The sequence below is a fragment of the Chlorocebus sabaeus genome, chromosome 20, assembly GCF_047675955.1.
Source record: "Chlorocebus sabaeus isolate Y175 chromosome 20, mChlSab1.0.hap1, whole genome shotgun sequence".
In the NCBI taxonomy this organism is placed as follows: Eukaryota; Metazoa; Chordata; class Mammalia; order Primates; family Cercopithecidae; genus Chlorocebus; species Chlorocebus sabaeus.
In genome coordinates, this window is record NC_132923.1 from 107,764,742 (window position 1) to 107,784,180 (window position 19,439).

At 48.3% G+C, this 19,439-nt stretch overlaps 1 protein-coding gene across 7 annotated transcripts in view; it reads right to left on the reverse strand.

Annotated features, from left to right (window-relative positions):
- Positions 1-19,439, reverse strand: part of PTPRU (protein tyrosine phosphatase receptor type U) — an 88,684-nt gene that overhangs the window by 16,119 nt on the left and 53,126 nt on the right. For all 7 annotated transcript variants that reach the window (XM_037990367.2, XM_007979712.3, XM_007979711.3 and 4 more), the window contains 4 exons: positions 18,547-18,704; positions 6,648-6,838; positions 5,839-5,914; positions 5,262-5,338 (listed from right to left, as the gene is read on the reverse strand). In XM_037990367.2, coding sequence (XP_037846295.2) covers positions 5,262-5,338; positions 5,839-5,914; positions 6,648-6,838; positions 18,547-18,704 — 502 coding nt within the window. The remainder of the gene's footprint in view (positions 1-5,261; positions 5,339-5,838; positions 5,915-6,647; positions 6,839-18,546; positions 18,705-19,439) is intronic.

Sequence of the window (19,439 nt, forward strand, 5' to 3'; positions counted from 1 at the left end):
GGAGCAGCCCCTCACTCCCTCACACCCCCTCTGCCCTCCCCTCCCAGCGGCAGAACCCCTACCCCACCAGGGAACTGTGCCCTCACGTCCCTAGGGCCTCCTACCCAGGGTGACTTTGCATCCCCGCTAGTCCCTGAGGAAGTGGGGAAATGCAGCTGGGACACCAGAGTTGTGGACTTAATCCAACCTGGGCTGTGCAACCCCAGAGAGGACATGACTCCTTTATGTGCCTAGAGGGACCCCCCGCCCATAAAGTGGAGAGAGGCATCTGCTTTCCGCCAGGCTGTCGTTGGGAGACAGAGTCCCCAATGGCCCTGCCTGTTCCCAGGGTTCCAGAAGCAACAACCCAGATCCCACATGTGGGGTAACCAGAGTTTGTCAGTTATCCTAGCCCCCTCGGGATAACCAGCATGGACAGTACCCCTCCCCCCTACTCCTCGGTCACTCAGAGCATGGTGGGCCTAAATGAGGGCTTCAGGATGGAAGTATATGGGCACAGGCATTACTCACGGCCCTTAGATAAAATGTTAAAAACTTTAAGATCAATAATAATGACCCTGTTATGGTCACGTACTGTGCTAAGCACTTTACCTGTACCACCTCCCACAAGAGAGAGGCCAAGAGCTACTTCATCCGCCATCCCCAGAGCCCCCAAGCTGAGGAGAGAAACCTGCCCTCCCACAAGCCACCCCAGGGCCACAGCCACCCATGAGGTCCTGCCATAAGGCCTCATCTTTCTAAGCGAAAGAATTCACCAGATACCAAGGGCATCAACGTGGGCAACGCGGAAAGGGGAATTAGTACTGCAGGGCTGGCAATGAGAAAACTAGCCCAGGCCCCTACCTCAAGTTTACACTCTCAACACAGCTCCCAGCAACAACTCTGGTCTCGTGAACTTCCCAGGCCTGAGGAGCCCGGGGGACAGACTGCCAAGGTTCAAATCCCAGCTCTACCTCTCACTAGCTGTGTGCCTTTGAGCAAAAACCCCTTCATTTCTCTATGTCTCCATTTTCGTGTGTATAAAATGGAACAATTACAGCATTTACCTCTGAGGGGCTGTTGTGAGGAGCAAATAAAGTAGTATGTTAAATGCCTGGCACTGGGTCTAGCATAAAGTCAGTACTTAATCAGTAACAGCCATTATTATTACTACTGCTACTATTTTAAAGCTGAAGCAGTATCCTTGAAGATACAAATGCATCAAGTGGATCAAATGGAAGTCATGAATTGCTGGGGCAGAAGGTGATTGACTATGGGGTGAAGAATCCGAGTCTTGGAGCTGAATGGACCTGGGTCCCTGCCACAGCTATGCAGTAGTAGCTGTGTAACTCTGAGCGCTGAGAAGGTGCTTCTCAGTCTTTCTTGAGCGTATAAATCTCCCGGGGATCTTGTTAAAAGGCAGATTCAGATTCAAAGGTCTGGGGTGGGGCCCAGGATTTTGCATCACCAGTTCCCAGGGGGTGTCCATATTGCTGGCCTCAAAACATCCTCTGAGTAGCCAGGCTCTCAACCTCTCTAAGCCTTTGTTCTCCTCTGCAATATGAGGAAAACAGCAAGACAAACACTCAGAGATTCTGTTGGATACCTGCTCACTGTTCCCATGAAAATGACCAAAACACAGTCAAAGTGACTAATGATGAAAAGTCTCCCAGTGTCTCCCAGCCCACAGCACTGGAACTTCATGTCTAGCTCAATTCCCTCCTGCTGTCACTCTATGCCACTGTCTCCACTGCAGCCTCAAACTCCAGTGCTCAAGCAATCCTCCCACGTCAGCCTCCCAAGTAGCTGGGACTACAGGCACAGGCCACTACATCCAACTAATTTTTGTTTGTTGGTTTGCTTGTAGAAACAGGGTCTCACTATGTTACATAGGCTGGTCTAACTCCTGAGCTCAAGCAATCCTCCTGCCTCAGCCTCCCCAAGTACTGACATTACAGGTGTGAGCCACTGCACCCAGCCAAGAAATATATTTTTTAAAGGAAAAAGGAGACAATATGGAAAAAGCACCCACAAAATAGCAAATAATCATATCAATCATTAAATATTATGAAAACAGTATATATGTATTAAAAACCCCCAGCCTAGGCAACATAGTGAGGCCCCATCTCTCTGTCTCTTTTTTTTTTTTGAGTCAGGGACTGGCTCTGTTGCTCAGTCTGGAGTGCAATGGCACGATCTCGGCTCACTGCAACTTCTGCCTCCCGGGCTTAAGCGATCCTCCCACTTCAGCCTCCCCAGTATCTGGGACTACAGGCATGAGCCGCCACACCCAGCTAATTTTTGTATTTTTTGTAGAGACAATCTCACTATGTTGCCCATGCTGGTCTCGAACTCCTGGACTCCAGCAATCTGCCTTCCTTGGCCTCCCAAAGTGCTGGGAAGACCCCATCTCTTAAAAAAAAAAAAAATGAAAAAAATTAGCCAGGCATGGCAGCACACGCCTGTAGTCCCAGCTACTCAGTAGGCTAAGGTAGGAGGATTGCTTGTGCATACGAGTTGAAGGCTGCAGTGAGCCATTATCACACCCCTGCCCTCCAGCCTGGGTGACAGAGCAAGAACCTGTCTCAAAAAAAAAAGAAAAAAGAAATCAATCAGAGAATAGCTAGATGAATTATGGTAGTTTTTTTTTTTTAATTTTAAAAGGCTAAAAAATGGGCCAGGTGTGGTGGCTCATGCCTGTAATCCCAGCACTTTGGGAGGCCAAGGCAGGTGGATCACCTAAGGTCAGGAGTTTGAGACCAGCCTAACATGGTGAAACACCATCTGTAGTAAAAATACAAAAATTAGCCGGGTGTTGTGGTGCATGCCTATAATCCCAATTACTTGGGAGGCTGAGGCAGGAGAATCACTTGAACCGGGAAGGCAGAGGTTGCAGTGAGCCAAGATCGTGCCACTACACTCCAGCCTGGGCAACAAAAGTGAAACTCCGTCTCAAAAAGAAAAAAAAAAAAATGCATAATTTTAAAACAGAATATCTAAACTGCTCCCTCCAAAAAACATTCAAATTAAGGCTAAATTGAGGGGGAAATGGTCAGGGTTGAGTTTCAGGCAAACTGATCACGAAGGTATTTGAACACTAGGGAAAGTAGTTTTAGGAGGCTGACCTGGGGCTGTCCAAGATCTTGACCCTCAAGCAGCAGAAACAGGGCCCTCCAGGGCAGCTTCCCCTGCACCCTCCAAAGGGTCCTGTAGAAGGTGCAGCTAGGAAGGACTCCTGGGGAATGGCGGGGCCAGGGAAGGAAGGTGACAGACAGTGGTGACCAGTGCAGAATGGGGCAGGGGAAGCACCCCCAACACTGCTGCCCCTGCTCAAGGCAGTGGAGGATGGGAGGGAACTGCTTACAATAGGAACACTCTCGAATCTTCAGCCCTGGGCGGCCCCTGGCCAGGCTGCTGAAATGGACGGTTGGTGCTGGGCACATAAGTAGAAAGGAAGGACAGAGACAGAGAAAGAAAGAGACAGCGAGAGACTGTGAGAGAGCCTGAGATACAGCCAGTCAGACAGACAGGAGGAAGAGGAGGAGGAGGAGAAGGGGAGAGAGATACTTACTTCTCGGTTTATCCGAATCTTAATGATTCCAGTGAGGGAACAGTACAAAGCAAAAGAGACAGATATTAGGCCAGGGGCAGATGGAGGTGGACGGAGCACAGGAGTGGCCAGAATGGGCGATGTGAGCAGGGCAGGCAGAGCGGAGACGGGCAGGCTGGGCTGGGCTGAGCCACAGAGTGGGGAGTGGTGTGTCCCTGCCAGGGCCCAAGAGAAGCCAACTGGGACCTTGACAAGACCAAGGAGAGGCCCACTGTCACCAAAGCTGCCCAAGTCTGCGAAGCCAGGCCTGGCCCTGACTCCAACCAAGGGATAGGATGAGTGGGGGAGGCAGCAAGGGATTCTGGGAAACATGGCATGGCACATCTGGCTCCAGGAGGAGGAGGAGAAGAGGGAGAGGAGAGGCCACCTCCAGAGGCCCTGACTAGCTCGGCTCCCAGACCTGTGCCTTGCTCCGCCTGGCCCCCCAGGCCTTTGCTTAGGCAGCTCCCCACCCGGGACACTCTTCCCTCTCCTCTCCAGCCACCCAGAGGCAGCTCAAGCCCTGCTTCCTCCACAAAGCTCGCCACACCAGCCCTGGCTCTGCCACTAGCCTGCTGTGTACCACTCAGTCTGTGTGATCTCTCTCCTGGCCTGCGCTTGCTCATCTCATCTGAAGTTATTTTGATTTGTAGAAATGTCTGTCTCACCCACTCGAATAGACACGTTCAAGGAAAGCAGAGGTCATGACTGTCTTGTTCACATCTGTATCCCTGGTGCCCAGCACAACGCGTGGCACAAAGGAGGTGCTTAAAATTTATTTCATACGTGATTAAATGATGCTCTCCCAAACTTGGTTTGCTGTAGGGGTTAGGGGCCCTGTGCCGTCTCACCCCTCTTCCACACCTAGGGAGTAGACTCATCACCTCTCCTTGACACCCAAGCCCAAGCCTCCTGGCTGCCTACTCTGTCTCTGGCCCCACCCTCCCATCCATCCAAGTCCTGCGGCTGCAGCAGGGGGCAGGACAGCCTCACAGCAGCAAAGGCTTTAGAGACAAAGACAGGCTGAGATTTGAGTCCTTTCTTTACCACTCACTAGCTGTGCAACCCGGGACAAGTCACTTCGCGTCTCTGAGCCCCGGTTTCCTCACCTGTAAAGTGAGGTCATGGTGCTAAGTGCCTCGGAGGGTGGGTGGAGGAATTACAGAAAAGGAGATCTTGGGTGTAAAGTACTTAGCACAGTGCTTGGCACCCAGTACATACTGGATAAACGTGTGTTGTTATTCTTAAAGGACCACTCTGATTATGGTCAAAACACTTTAACAACTCCCTGGTGCTCCTAGGAAACAGCCCCCACTCCTGAGCCTGCCATTTGAGGTCTTCACAGTCCAGCCCCTGCCTACCTCTTCAGCCTCATGGTACACGGTGAGAATCCCATTCTCCATGCCTCCCGCCTTCCTCACCTCTTGGCCTAGCTGTCTGCCTCTTCCCTTTGCTCTGCTTCCCTAAAGCACCTCATCTCTCAGGCCAACTCCAGCCTACAGAAAGCCTTCCAGAATCTGCTGCCCACTGTCCTCCCTCCTCTGAGCACCCTGGCACTGACTGCAGAGATGGGGGCACTCCAAACTCAGCCACTTGAACCCCCATTTATCCCAACAGGTTTCTGCCCTGCCTGGATAGTAAGCCTGGAGTGGGCAGGGCCAGGTCTGCAGAAATGACAGGGCAAGGCACTCACATCTATGTAGTTGGCATTAATGTAGTCAGCATTGGGGTCTCCCAGCATCGGGTGCAGTTTCACTCGGTGCCGATCATCTGTAAACACAGAGCAGGTGGGCAGGGGCTGAACTGGGGAGCCCAGAGCTAGGCAGTCAGGGAGGGATTCCTGGAGGCTGGGGATAGGGCACAGGCAGGGCCACCAGGGAACCTAGAGTCTCAGGGCTTACCAGTAGTCTCTGGGCACCATGGGAGGCAGGACACACCAGGGGGTAGAGTCTGGGCTATGGAGTCAAAGAGGCCCAAGAGTGTATGCTGCTCAGGCAATTACTAGCTCTGAGACCTTGAGCAGGAATCTTAATCTCCCAAGCCTCAGTTTCCTTATCTGTAAAACGCGGATTATAGTATTTCCCGCTTCACAGGGGAATTGACAGGAATAAATGAAACAAGCAAGGGCGTGGCATGTGGCAGGCTCTCAATAAAAGGTGGCCAATGCTACTATCATCTCTGAGGCTGCCCCAGCTCACCCTGGCTGTGCTCCCCTTCCTGATGCCCTCCCGCCCACTGCCCTGGACCCCAGGCCCTTCCCCAGGACTCACAGGCAGGCATTGGCTCCTGCCGGCTGCCCTTGACCTTGTCTTTCTTCTTTGTGGCGTCCCAGCCTTCAAAGAAGCTCTACCAGAAGGGGAAGTGGTGGTCAGTGGGAGAGAGGGACCCTCACTCATAGGGCCCCTTCCCCTCAATGGGGATGATGTAGGCAGGATGGGAGTGGGACAATAAGGGCCAGGTTCAAGCTGAACTTGGGCCTGAGATAAAGTCGCTGTCACTGTGGGTCCTTTTATCATAAAGCCAGGGACCAGGGTCAAAACCAAGGCGTGTGGGGGGAAGAGAAATGAGAAAAGAGGAAAAGAGGGTCAGGGTTCAAAGACATTTTGGAATAAGGGTCAGGCTTAGAATAAGGATTAGAAAGAAGGTAAAGGCGGGGGTCAGATTTAGATTAGGATAAGGGCGATGTCGGAGTTCAGACAGAGGTGAGATGAGATCCAGAGTTCAAATGGAGCTTAGGATGACATTCAGGATCAATGTCAGGCTGGGATTAGGTCAAGGTCAGTGTCCGTGGGCAGGTTCAGATTAGGGACAGAATAAGGATCCCGATCACAATCCACATAGAGATGGAGACGAGATTCAAGGTCAGATTTCAAATCAGGGTTAGCATGACAGTGAAAAACCATATCAATCTAAAATTCGGATGAGGGTCAGAGTCAAGGTCAAAAAGGTTGAGTTGGGAACTGTCAGAGCAGGGGTCCAACCAGGGCTAGGCTGAGGGTTGCCAGGGTCAGAGTCCACAGAGAGTAAGAACCAGGTGAGGCCTCCGCAGGGGTCCTGCTGGCCCGGGGCCGGCGTGCACCTCGTACTCCTGCTTGAAGCCGTAACCCTCAGCCGTCTTCATCTGGTTGATGTGCTGTAGAAGGTCTGCCACACGCACTGCAGGGTGCAGCTGCCCTGTGTGGTACGGAGAGCCCTTCCGACCACAGGGACGCCTCGGGGAGCCCCCCAGGAGGCTGCTGGCCTCAGTGACCCCACCACTGCGCTGGTCTCCTGCAGTCAGAGAAAGACAAAGCAGTTCTTGACACACACGTCCCAGCCTTGGGGGCCCTGGAGAGACTGGGGGGCTATGGGGGAAGGGAGGCACAGCCAATGCCAAGGATGGCTGGGTTGTTGGCTGGAGCCAAGCACCTAGTCAGGCCCACCCTGTGTGGTCCTGGGCACATCCCCTCCCTCTGAATCTCAGTTCCACCTGTAGAATGAGCAGGTCAGATCAGGTGGTCTCCGAGGGCCCTTGTGGCCCTGCCTGGCTATGATTCCATTATCCCCTCACTCCACCCCATGAGCCTTCACCGCACTCCCTGCAGAAGGCAGCGCTCCGCAGAGCCCACGACAGACAGCCCTTTCTTCCTCCCCTTCTTCCAGAGAACAACCTGGAACACTGGCAACTCCCAGCAATTACGCCCATTCAAAGATAAGCAAATTGGAAATTAGCAGCTACTGCCAACCCCTCTGCAGATTAATGCGAGGCACCTGAATAGGAGCCTGTCTCCTGTGCAGGCAGTTCCACTGTCAGCCAGTGCAGGGCCGCAACCAATGGGGGAGTGGGTGGAGAGGTGCGTAGCTCCTCACACACCCTGGGAAACCACCCTCCCTGCAGCCCCCAGGACCACCCTGTCCTTGGTTGTTCTGCTCAGCATTCCCAAGGACGTCCCACTCTGGTCTTGGAGATCAGGTCCCGGAACTGAGAAAACAGCCACACCTGCCTTGGGACACACACTTCCACTCACTCACTTAATACTCATGCATTGCTTAACAACAGGGATATGTTCTGAAAAATGCATTGTTAGGTGATTCGGTCTTTGTGAGAACACCACAGAATGTATTTACACAAACCCAGATGGTACAGCCTACTCCACAGACCTGGGCTGCACAGCATAGCCTATTGCTCCTACGCTACAAACCTATACTGAATACTGTAGGCAATTATAACACAATGGTAAGTATTTACGTATCTAAACACAGAAAATGCACGGTAAAAATATGCTATAAAACATAATAAATGGGCCGGGTGCGGTGGCTCAAACCTGTAATCCCAGCACTTTGGGAGGCCGAGGCAGGAGAATCACGAGGTCAGGAGTTCGAGACCAACCTGGACAACATGGTAAAACCCTGTCTCTACTAAAAATACAAAAAGTTAGCTGGGTGTGTTGGCATGAGCCTGTAATCCCATCTACCTGGGAGGCTGAGGCAGGAGAATCACTTGAACCTTGGAGGCAGAGGTTGCAGTGAGCCGAGATTGCGCCACTGCACTCCAGCCCAGGCGACGAAGTCTTTTGCGAGACTCCGTCTCAAAAGAAAAATAATAATAATAATAATAATAAATGGTACACCTGTATAAGGCAATTTACCATGAATGAAGCTGCAAGACTGGAAGCTGCCCTGGGTGAGTCACTGAGTGACTGGTAAGTGAATATGAAGGCCTAGAATATTCCTGTACACTACCATGAGCTTTATAAATACTGTATGTTTAGGCTACAATACATTTATTTAAAAAGTTTTCTTTCTTCAATAATAAATTAACCTTAGCTTACTGAAATGTTTTAATTTGAATTTTTTGACTTTTATAATGACACATGCACATAGTACAGCTGCACAAAAATATTTTCTATCTTTATTCTATACACTTTTTTCTATTAAAAATTTTTTTTTGGTTTTTTAAAATTTTTTGTTAAAAACTAAGACACACACACACACACACACACACACACACACACACTAGCCTAGGCCTGCACAGGGTCAGGATCATCAGTATCGCCATCTCCCACCTCCACGGATCTTGTCCCACTGGGAGGTCTTTAGGGGCAATAACACACATGTAGCTGTCATCGCCTATGAAAACGGTGCCTTCTTCTGGGACACTTCCTGAAGTACCTGCCAGAGGCTGTTTTACAGTTAACTTTTTAAAAAATAAGTACACTCTAAAATAATGATTAAAAGTATAGTATATTAAATGCGTAAACCAGTAATACAGTCATCATCATTATTAACTATTACGTACTGCACATAACTATATGTGCTAAACTTTTTTACAACTGGCAATGCAGTAGGTTTATTCCAGCATCACCACAAACCAGTGAGTAATGCATTGCACGCCGACATTATGACGGCTACAATGTCACTAAGTCATAGGAGTTTTTCAACTCCGTTATAATCTTATAGGACCACCATGGTATATGCGGTCCATTGTTGATCAAAACTTCATTATGCGGTGCATGACTGTACTCATGTCCCTCCTCCTGCCCTGGATGAGGCTGCAAGGGGCTTACTCAAGTCCAGCCCTCCCATTTTCGAGCCAATCTCTGCCCAGGTCTAAGCTGGCAGGGTCCAGTGGAGGACTGTCAGTGGGGCTTAGATATCTGCCCCTACTCCCTGTGCCTTCATATATGTTATCCTTCTCCCTCCAAAATCCCTCCTCCCCCTACTTTTCTTGCCTGATAAACTCATACTCATCCTTCAACTCTTGGCTGAAATGACCCTCCCTGCAAGAACCCTCTCCAGTGCCTGGCCTAGAATTCCTACTCAACAACTAACTGGCAGACTGAATGCAGGATCACCAGGAGACCCCCTGATGAGCCCAACTTCCCCAAACTCCAACCAGGTCAGTGCCCCATTGTGCTTGGGTTCCACCTTCCTGTGCCATGGTTTGAAGATGGCCTCACCTCATTTGTTTCTCTGCTCTCAGGAACCACAGTCTTGAGCTGTCTATAGTTCAATGTCTGAAAGCAACTGATTCCTATATTTTAGCTGGATTTCTGGTTGCTTACAGCTGGATGGCAAATCAAGTACCAGTTATGCCATTGTGGTGGGATGCCCAAACCCTTAATTTTACAGATGGGGAAATTGAGGTCCAAAGAGAACAGACTGGCCTAATATGGTGGTTGCCAGAGTGTTTCAGAAAATAGTAGGGATGCGAGATCATTAAGTGGTATCCCATTAAAAAGAAGAGCAAGAGGAGGAAGAGGAATTCTGTGTTTTAAAGGAGTCTGTGAAATTCTAGTTTAAACAAAAACAAACAGGTTTCTTCCCTGCAAGACCTCTCGGGGCTTTTGGTGTGTTTGTGTGCATTTTAAATCTTCAAGAGAGGAGTGGAAACAGCAATGTTTCACAAACATCTTTCGCCACGGAGGGCTTTTCTTGTTTGTTTCATGAAACATCCTCAGGGGAACACAATGCAATGTAGACTCTGAGAGATGGGCTCTGGAGTCAGACTTCAGATCAGTTCCCAGCTCTGTATGTGACCATGAGGATGTTACTTACTCTCTCCAAACTTCCATTCTCACATGTCAAGTGAAGGTAAAAATTGTTGCAATCCAATATAATGATGTAAATATTAAATATAATAATGTATATAAAGCACACAGCCCAGTGCCTGGCACACAGTGCACACCTGCAAGGGCAGCTGTTGACATTACTAGTCATTTCCAGGAAAGGAAGGAAGCTCCTAAGTGCCAGAAAGCCAGGGCAGCTGGCTGACAAGAGTCTTGGTCCTTCTCTGCTGTAAGATCTTGGGTCTGGAACCTAAAAGGCAACTTGGAAAGATGATTCCAAGGAGCGTCCATAACACACATACAAGACAAGTGCAACAGTTTCAAGAAGAGGGACTTCTGTTGGCTCAAAGAACTCAGAGAAGAAACTGGCGAGATGGAGAAGCCCTCGTGCTCTTTGTGGAAAGTGGGCCGACAGCTCCACAGAGAGCTCTCCTGGCAGAGAAAGGAGCAAACGAGGGTGGCAGAGAACCAAAGAGTTTATCCCAGAGATCCTGAAGGGCTGGCAGCCCTGGCACAGCCCCACAAGGAGGCGTGCAATCAGTGCACAATGGCTGAGAACAAGCAAAAAGTCCCACCTGGAAAGCCAGAGCCACATCTGGGCAGCTGACAGCTGAGCCTAAGAACACCACAAGATGTTCTACAAATAAGACCACCGGGAAAGGACAGGATGATGATGCTCCCAAGAGGACCCTCCAATTTCTGGACCCAGAGAGGACCGGTCCCTACTCTCCTTGCCTATGAGTTCCCCTGTGGGACTTGAGACACACTTCCCACCCCACCCCATCCCCTACCCCTAAGGACCAGTTTGCCCAGAGGCCCACCTTCAAAGTCTCCACCCCAGGGCTCCCCCAGGCCCTTCCTGGCTCCATCGTGACTGTGGAACATCTTCTGTGAGTAACCACTGGACAGCTGATGTTTTATGGGGAGGGCTGAGGCCCAAAAAAAAGAACACTAGGTTTGGAGTCAGAGAGACCTGAATTCAAATTCTGGCTCAAGTTCCTTGACCTCTCTGGGTCTCAGTCTCCTCATCTGGAAATGAAAATCCTCAGCCCTCCCTCGGCGATGGGCACTTCCCCTGATTCCCACCACCCTCAGATGAAGAGAGGCCCCCAGTTATACCATTTGGTAGCACCCCAAACTTTTCCTCCACTGTTTGCAATTAGCAAGTAAGTTTCTTTCCTAAAGAAGCACAGCCTGTAATAAGAGCTAGCCATATCTAACATATTGAGTGCCCTGCACAATTCTTAAGTCACTTATTCCCTAGAATACCCCTATGGCGGAGCACTATCATTGTTCCTCTTGTGCAAATGAGAAAACTGAGGCTCAGAAGAGTTAAGCTACTCACTCATTAAATGGCAGCACTAGGATTCAAACCCAGGCTTGAATTCACCTGACTCTGAGACCCTGCTGTCCCCACTGCTCTCTCTGCTTCCCTGATTAAGGCGCATTGATGGGCATGAAAAAAAACTGGCACTTATTTGACAAACAATTTGGCCAACACCGACTGGCACCCACAGGAGTCAATAGCTCCAGACAGACAAGGCCCAGGAGGATCTGAGGGTTTTCGCAGGCAGGACTTCACAGACAACGGGGCTCACTCCAACACCTTGGGAAGGTTCCAGCTGGCTTCTTCACACCAGCCCCGCCATCAGTTACCCACGGTCATAAGTCCTTCATTTAAAATTTGCACAGAAGGATACACTAAAATCAACACGGCTTTCCATTCTAAACCAAAAAACCTAGCCTCCACTGTTTGGAAAAGAAGGAAGTGGAAGCCAGACCAGCATGTGGAAGGCAGAGAAGAAAGAGAGAGAAGGTGCTGAGGCTCAGCTCAGCTCATCTCCTGGACACATTTTTTTTTTTCTTTTTTGAGACAGAGTCTTTCTCTGTCTCCCAGGCTGGAGTACGGTGGAGTGATCTCAGCTCACTGCAACCTCTGCCTCCTAGGTTCAAGCAATTCCTGTGCCTCAGCCTCCCAAGTAGCTGGGATTTCAGGCGCCTGCCACCATGCCTGGCTAATTTTTGTATTTTTAGTAGAGACGGGTTTTCACCATGTTAACCAGGCTGCTCTTGAACTCCTAACCTCAAGCGATCTGCCTGCCTCTGCCTCCTAAAGTGCTGGGATTACAGGCGTGAACCACTGCGCCTAGCACCTGGACACATTTGGAGTTTCCAACCATCACCTCTGCCCAAGCTCAGTGCCCCTTCCTCCTCACCATCAGTCAACCGTACCCATCTCACCAAAATGCTGACCATTCCTGCCCAAGGGCATATTTTCTCAAAACTGACAGCACTGATTGTCCCCACTATCCCACATAGCAATTAGCCTGGTCCCAACTTCCCTGGGTCAGTCCTGACTCCCCATCTCATCAGTGAATCCCAGGAGCAGAGCCCATGTTTCCTGCCTCTATCTCTCAACAAGACTCAGCGGCTAGGCATGAGCCCACACCACCCTGATCTTCTGCTCTCTCTAGCACACACTGGAGGATTCAGTGCAGTCGCACCTCTCCCTGTCTCCTCCTGTGCCCATCATCACACATTTGCACATACTGTGCCTCCTCTACACATGCCCTTTCCTTCCCATCTCTGCGGTCTGAATCCTACTCATCCTTCAAGGTGCAGCATGATGCAGTAGAAACAAGTTTGCAATTCAGAAAGATTTGCATTTAAGTCCTGACTCTGCCACTTTCTGGCTGTTTAACCTGGACAAGTGACTTCCCCTCTCCAAGCCTCTATTTCCTCATTTGTAAGTTGAAGAGTTAATAACAGCTACTAAGCAGGCAGGCACGGTGGCTCACGTCTGTAATCCCAACACCTTGGGAGGCTGAGGTGGACGGATCACTTGAGGTCAGGAGTTTGAGACCAGCCTGGCCAACATGCTGCAACCCTGTCTCTACAAAAAATACAAAAATTAGCCAGGCGTGGTGGTGGGTGCCTGTAATCCCAGCTACTAGGGAGGCTGAGGCAGGAGAATCACTTGAACCCGGGAGGCAGAGGGTTGCAGTGAGCCGGGATCGCAGCACTGCACTCCAGCCTGGGCAACAGAGTGAGACCCCATTTCAAAACAAAAAACAAAAAACAAAACAAAACAAAAAAACAGCTACTAAGCAGGGTAAAATGGTATAAAATGGTGAAAATTTAATGAGAGAGATGACAAAAATAATATGATTAATAAGTGCATAACACTGAGTTTAAAAACATAAATAAAATGACCAAATACCTAGACAAATATAATTATCAAAAATATAACTTTCTATTTAAAAAAAAATAGAAAGCCTGAATAGTTGTTTAGTCCTTTAAATATATCAAATTAGAAGTTTAAAATCTGGCCAGACACAGTGGCTCACACCTGTAATCCCACCACTTTGAGAGGCAAAGACAGGTAAATCACTTGGGCCCAGGGGTTCGAGACCAACTTAGACAACATGACAAAACCCTGTCTCTACAAAAAAATACAGAAAAAAAAGCGTGGCATGGCAGTGGGCACCTGTAGTGCCAGCTATTCAGGAGGCTGAGGTGGCAGGACCACTTGAGCCCAGGAGGTTGAGGTTGCAGTGAACCATGATCACACCACTGTAGTCCAGCCTGGGCAACAGAGTGAGACGCTATCTCAAAGAAAAAAAAAGAAAGAAAGAAAAGAAACATCGGCCAGGCACGGTGGCTCACACCTGTAATCCCAGCACTTTGGGAGGCCAAGGCGGGCAGATCATGAGGTCAAGAGATCGAGACCATTCTGGCCAAAATGGTGAAACTCCGTCTCTAGTAAAAGTACAAAAATTAGCCGGGCGTGGTGGCGGGCACCTGTAGTCCCAGCTACTTGGGAGGCTGAGGCAGAAGAATTGCTTGAACCCGGGAGGTGGAGGTTGCAGTGAGCCGAGATTGCGCCACTGCACTCCAGCCTGGCAACAGAGCGAGACTCCATCTAAAAAAAAAAAAAAAAAAAACTAAAGAAAAGAAACATCATAATCATCATGACCGAGTTGAATTTATCCCCTGAATTTAAGATAATTTTTTTAAAAACCTAAAAATGTCACTAATCCCATTAGCAGACAAAAGGGGAAAAAAATAATTATCACAATGATTACAGAAAAAAATATTTGGTAAGTTTAATGCCCACTTAAAACCTCTCAGCAAACTAAAAACTAAAGGGAACTTGGTTAGCCTGATAAAAGCATTTCTACCAAAACCCCAAAGCAATCTTCATTCTGTGTTTAAATGTTAGAAACATTACTTTTAAAATCAGGAAAAGAAGACAATGATTCCCGCTACAACCACTCTATTCAATACAGTACTGAAGGTCCCAGCCAGAAAAATATGGGAAAAAAATAATAAGAAATGGGAAAGAAGAAACAACTATTTCTTCTGCAAAGGATATTCACAGATCCTTTAACTGCTTAGAAAGCCTGAAACATTCTACAGACAAATGAGAATAAGAAAGCATATCAAGAAATATGAATATAAGGCTGGGCACGGTGGCTCACGCCTGTAATCTTAGCACTTTGAGAGGCCAAGGTGGGTGATCACCTGAGGTCGGGAGTGCAAGACTAACCTGGTCAGCATAGTGAAACCCCATCTCTACTAAAAAGATACAAATTAGCTGGGCGTGGTGGCGCATGTCTGTAATCTCAGCTACTTGGGAGGCTGAGGCAGGAGAATCACTTGAACCAGGGAGGCAGAGGTTGGAGTGAGACGAGATTGCGCCACTGCACTCCAGCCTAGGTGACAGAGTAAGACTCCCTCTCAAAGAAAAAAAAAAAAAGAAGTATAAGATCAATATACAATCAAAAATAAACTGCATTTCTCTATATAAGAAATAGAAACGTAATATTTGAAAAGTGTACCATTTGCAATAGAAGTCAAAAATAAAGAACCTAGGGACATCTATCTAAAAAAAGATGTACAAGATTTTATGGAGAAAATTATTGAAAGACATTCAAGACCTAAATAAATGGGGCAATATACGTCACTTTCATGGGTAGAAAGACAATTTCATAAGATGTCGGTTCTTCCCAAATTGATCTATAAATTCAATACAAATCCATCCGACAAAGTTTTTCAAGAAACTTAAAGGGATGACTCTAAAATTTATAACAAAGAGAATTAGCCAGGCGTGATGGCTCATGCCTGTAATCCCAACACTTTGGGAGGCTGAGGCGGGCAGATCACTGGAGCCCAGGAGTTTCAGACCAGCCTGAAGTAACATAGTGAAATCCCATCTCTACCAAAAAAAAAAAAAAGGCAAAGATTAGCTGTGCATAGTGGTGTGCCCCTGTAGTCCCAGCTCCTTGGGAGGTTGGGGTGGGAGATCGCTTGAGCCCGGAAGGTGAAGGTTGCAGTGAGCCCAGATTGTGCCACTGCACTCCAGCCTGGGTGACAGAGCTAGACTCTATCTCATTAAGAAAGAGAGACAGAATGAAAACAAAAATAGGCAAGACATCCTTGATGAAGCACAAAGTTGGCACGGCTTCATGTTTCAGATATCAAGACTTAAATAGCATCGATAATTAGACCATGTGGTTGGGAATCAACGAAAACGACCAATGAAAAAACAGGGAACTGAAAAATGATCCATGTATCTGTAGAAATGTGGTGTGCAAGAAGGATGGCACCACAAATCAGCAGGGAAAGCGTGAACTATAATAAATGATGCTGGGACAGTGGCTTATCGCCATGGAAAAAATAAAATCCTTAATTTATACCACCACACACAAAAATCAATTCCAGATGGATAAAGATTTAAATATAAAATGTAAAATGTTATAAGTTCTAGAAAAAAAAGCACAAAAAAAAATACTTGATAACTTTGGGTAGGGAAAACTTCTTTAAAAAACACAAAAAGCAGAAATCACAAAGAAAAAGACTGATGAATTTAAGTACGTGAAAATAAAAATCTTCTGTTCATCCAAAGACACTATAAATAACCTAGGAAGATGAGCCACAAATTGGGAGAAGATATTTGCAATTCATAAGTGACAAATGATTATTATCCTAAAAATATAAAGAACTCCTAAAAACCACTAACAAAGCAACAGAAAACCCAATAGAAAATTAGGTGAAAGACATGAACAGGCATTTCATAGAAAAACAGACCTGAATGGCCAATGATGACTTGAAAATCTGTTCAACCTCATTAGTCATCAGTGAAATGCAAATTAAGACTATAGAGAATTACCATTTTATACAAACCAATGTGGCAGAAGTGAAGAAGGCTGGCAAATTTTGATCTTGATGTAGAGCAACAGAAACTCTTACTGCTGCTAGGAAAGAAAACAGGCAGAGTTGCTTTGGAAAGCAACTTGGCACTCTTATTAAGCTGAAGATGCATGTACTCCATAATCCAGCGATTCTATTTCTAGAACCTTGTGTGCAGGTGCATCTAGAGATCCACATCAGAATATTCATAGCAGTCTCATTTGTGATAACAAGAAAACTAAAAACCAATCGAATGCCCATGGATGGCAGAATGAAGAAGTCAATTGTGATACAGCCATACAATGGGAAACTACGCATTTGTAAAGTAAATGAACTGCAGCAAAATATCCACATGGGTAAATTTTAGAAATATGATGTTAAGTTAAGAAGTAGTGTGTGATTTCATTTTTATAAAGCCTGAAAATGAGCAAAACTATACAATGCATTGTTTGGGGATATATGTACACATGGTAAAACTAACCCCCAAAAGGCTGGGCGCGGTGGGTCATGCCTATAATCCCAGCACTTTGAGAGGCCGAGGCGGGTGGATCACCAGGTCAGGAGATCGAGACCATCATGGCTAAGATGATGAAACCCCATCTCTACTAAAAATACAAAAAATTAGCCGGGCGCAGTGGCGGGCGCCTGTAGTCCCAGCTACTAAGGAGGCTGAGGCAGGAGAATGGTGTGAACCTGGGAGGCGAAGCTTGCAGTGAGTGGAGATCGTGCCACTGCACTCCAGCCTGGGTGACAGAGCGAGACTCCATCAAAAAAACAAACAAACAAACAAAAAACTACCCCCAAAAGAGGCAGGAAAATTATAAACACAAATTTCAAGGGAGGCTGGGCACAGTGACTCACGCCAGTAATCCCAACACTTTGGGAGGCCAAGGTGGGCAGATCACTTGACGTCAGGAGTTCGAGACCAGTGTGGCTAACATGGTGAAACCCTGTCTCTACTAAAAATACAAAAACTGGCTGGGTGCAGTGGCTCATGCCTGTAATCCCAGCACTCTGGGAGGCCAAGGTGGGTGGATCACCTGAGGTCAGGAGTTCAAGACCAGCCTGGCCAACATGGTGAAACCCTGTCTCTACTAAAAATACAAAAATTAGCTGGGTGTGGTGGCACACACCTGTAATCCCAGCTACTCAGGAGGCTGAGACAGAAGAATTGCTCCATCCCAGGAAGCAGAGGTTACAGTAAGCCAGGATCACGCCACTGCACTCCAGCCTGGGCAACAGAGTGAGACTCCGTCTCAAAAAAACAAAAAAATTAGCCGGGTATGGTGGCAGGTGCCTGTAATCCCAGCTATCTGGGAGGTTGAGGCAGGAAAATCGTTTGCACCTGGGAGGCAGAGGCTACAGTGAGCCGAGATCATGCCACTGCACTCCAGCCTGGGCAATAGAGTGAGACTCCATCTAAAAAAAAAAAAGAAAGAAAAAAAAACCCACAACAATTTCAAGGGAATATTTACATATAAGAAAGAGGTAGGGGATATAGCTAGGGAGGTGTACCAGGATAATGTTCTAATTCACCAATGAAGTTCATTGCTGTTTGTTGTATTGTTATGATTTTATGACTTTCATAAACATTACATATTCTCTTCTGTACAAATCAACACTAAACAGAATAAAAACATGTGGGATAAAGCAAGTTATGACACAGACCTAGTACATGACAGCTGACTCACTATATTCTGTGAATACAAGCACAGCCCTAAGTGATTTTGCACACATTATCTCATTTAGTCTTCACATCAGCCCTACCAGCAGAGGCGATCTGCATTCCCATCTTATACATGAGGAAACAGACATCCAGAGGGCTTAAGCAACTTGCCCCAGGTCACACAGCTAAGAAAGGGAGAGGCAAGCCCAGGTCCGACTCTGTATCGGTCTCTCTCAGCCACTGTATCCCCACCTCTCACATAACAGGTGCTCAATAAGGGGTGAGGCCACTCCGATCCCTCTGTTCCTACAGCAGCACCTCCTCTTGACAATTGTCACAACGGACCTTGCATTCCTCTCATGCTAGCAGAATTCCTTGCAAGACTCCTCCAGTACACGATGCAAAAATGCCACCTGTGCTGGCTCTGTACCCAGTAGGTATCCAGCAGGAGCACCATAGATGCTTCACTTTTGGTTGCAGGTGTTACAGAACTCATCTGATGTGGGGACCCTATTGTCTCAGGTCGGGAGCCCCAGAGCCATGAGGAAGGGGTAGGAGGGCCGGGCACTCACCCCGGGTGCTGTAGCCATGGGTGTCCATGAAGGACAGGCCCAGCCGCTCGTCCTCCTGCAGGGTGCTCTGGTCTGTGAAGCTGCGGTCCACAGCACTCATCATGTGTGTCTTCTCCTGGCGGTAGTTGACGGTGGCCTTGGTCATGTTCACCGGCTTCCTGGAGAGGGGGGTTGAGGGGAGACACAGGCACTGTGTGGGGCTGGACAGCACCCAGAGGTGGGTGGGGAGGCCCTGGAGTAAGGGGGCCTCAAGGCCAGGAGCCAGCAGCTGTCCTAGAAGCATCTCTGGATGCTGAGGGCTCTGCCTCCATCCTTCATTCACTAGACCCAGAGCTGCTGCTTCCCTGAAAAGGGCTTGGGAGAGCCCGTCCTAGGGACCTCTGCTAAGGGAAAGGGGTGGAGCAGCAGTGGCCCCAGGCTGGGATCCCACTCCTAAGTTTCACTGGCCCCCTGGGCTTAGGAAATGGGAAAGAAAGTCACTCCAGAGCTAATGTGGTATTACAGCAGACAGCTCCCCTCACCCCCACTGCACCCCAAACTAGGAATATGGCTAGTCCAGCTCCCGGCCCAGCATGTCCCCACCTCTCTCTCTTCTCCCTGTGTTAAACAGGCACCGCTCTCCAGACTCCTCTTTCTCCTGCAGGAAGGAGGGACTACAACCCCTCCTTCCCCGCAGAGGGTCTGGCTCGTGCTCAGCCAGGGCTCGGGGGCTTCCCCTATGCACACAATGAACTCTGCCCTTGGCTTCTCCCTACTCCCAGTAGCACCCAGGATGGTCCCAGCATAGACCACCACAGACTTGTAAAGAAACCCACAGAAGGTCCAGATTCCCACCACTGCCCACCAGTCCGTCCTGCTGCTCAGAGCAGAAGGGAAGAGAAACAGAGACCTCC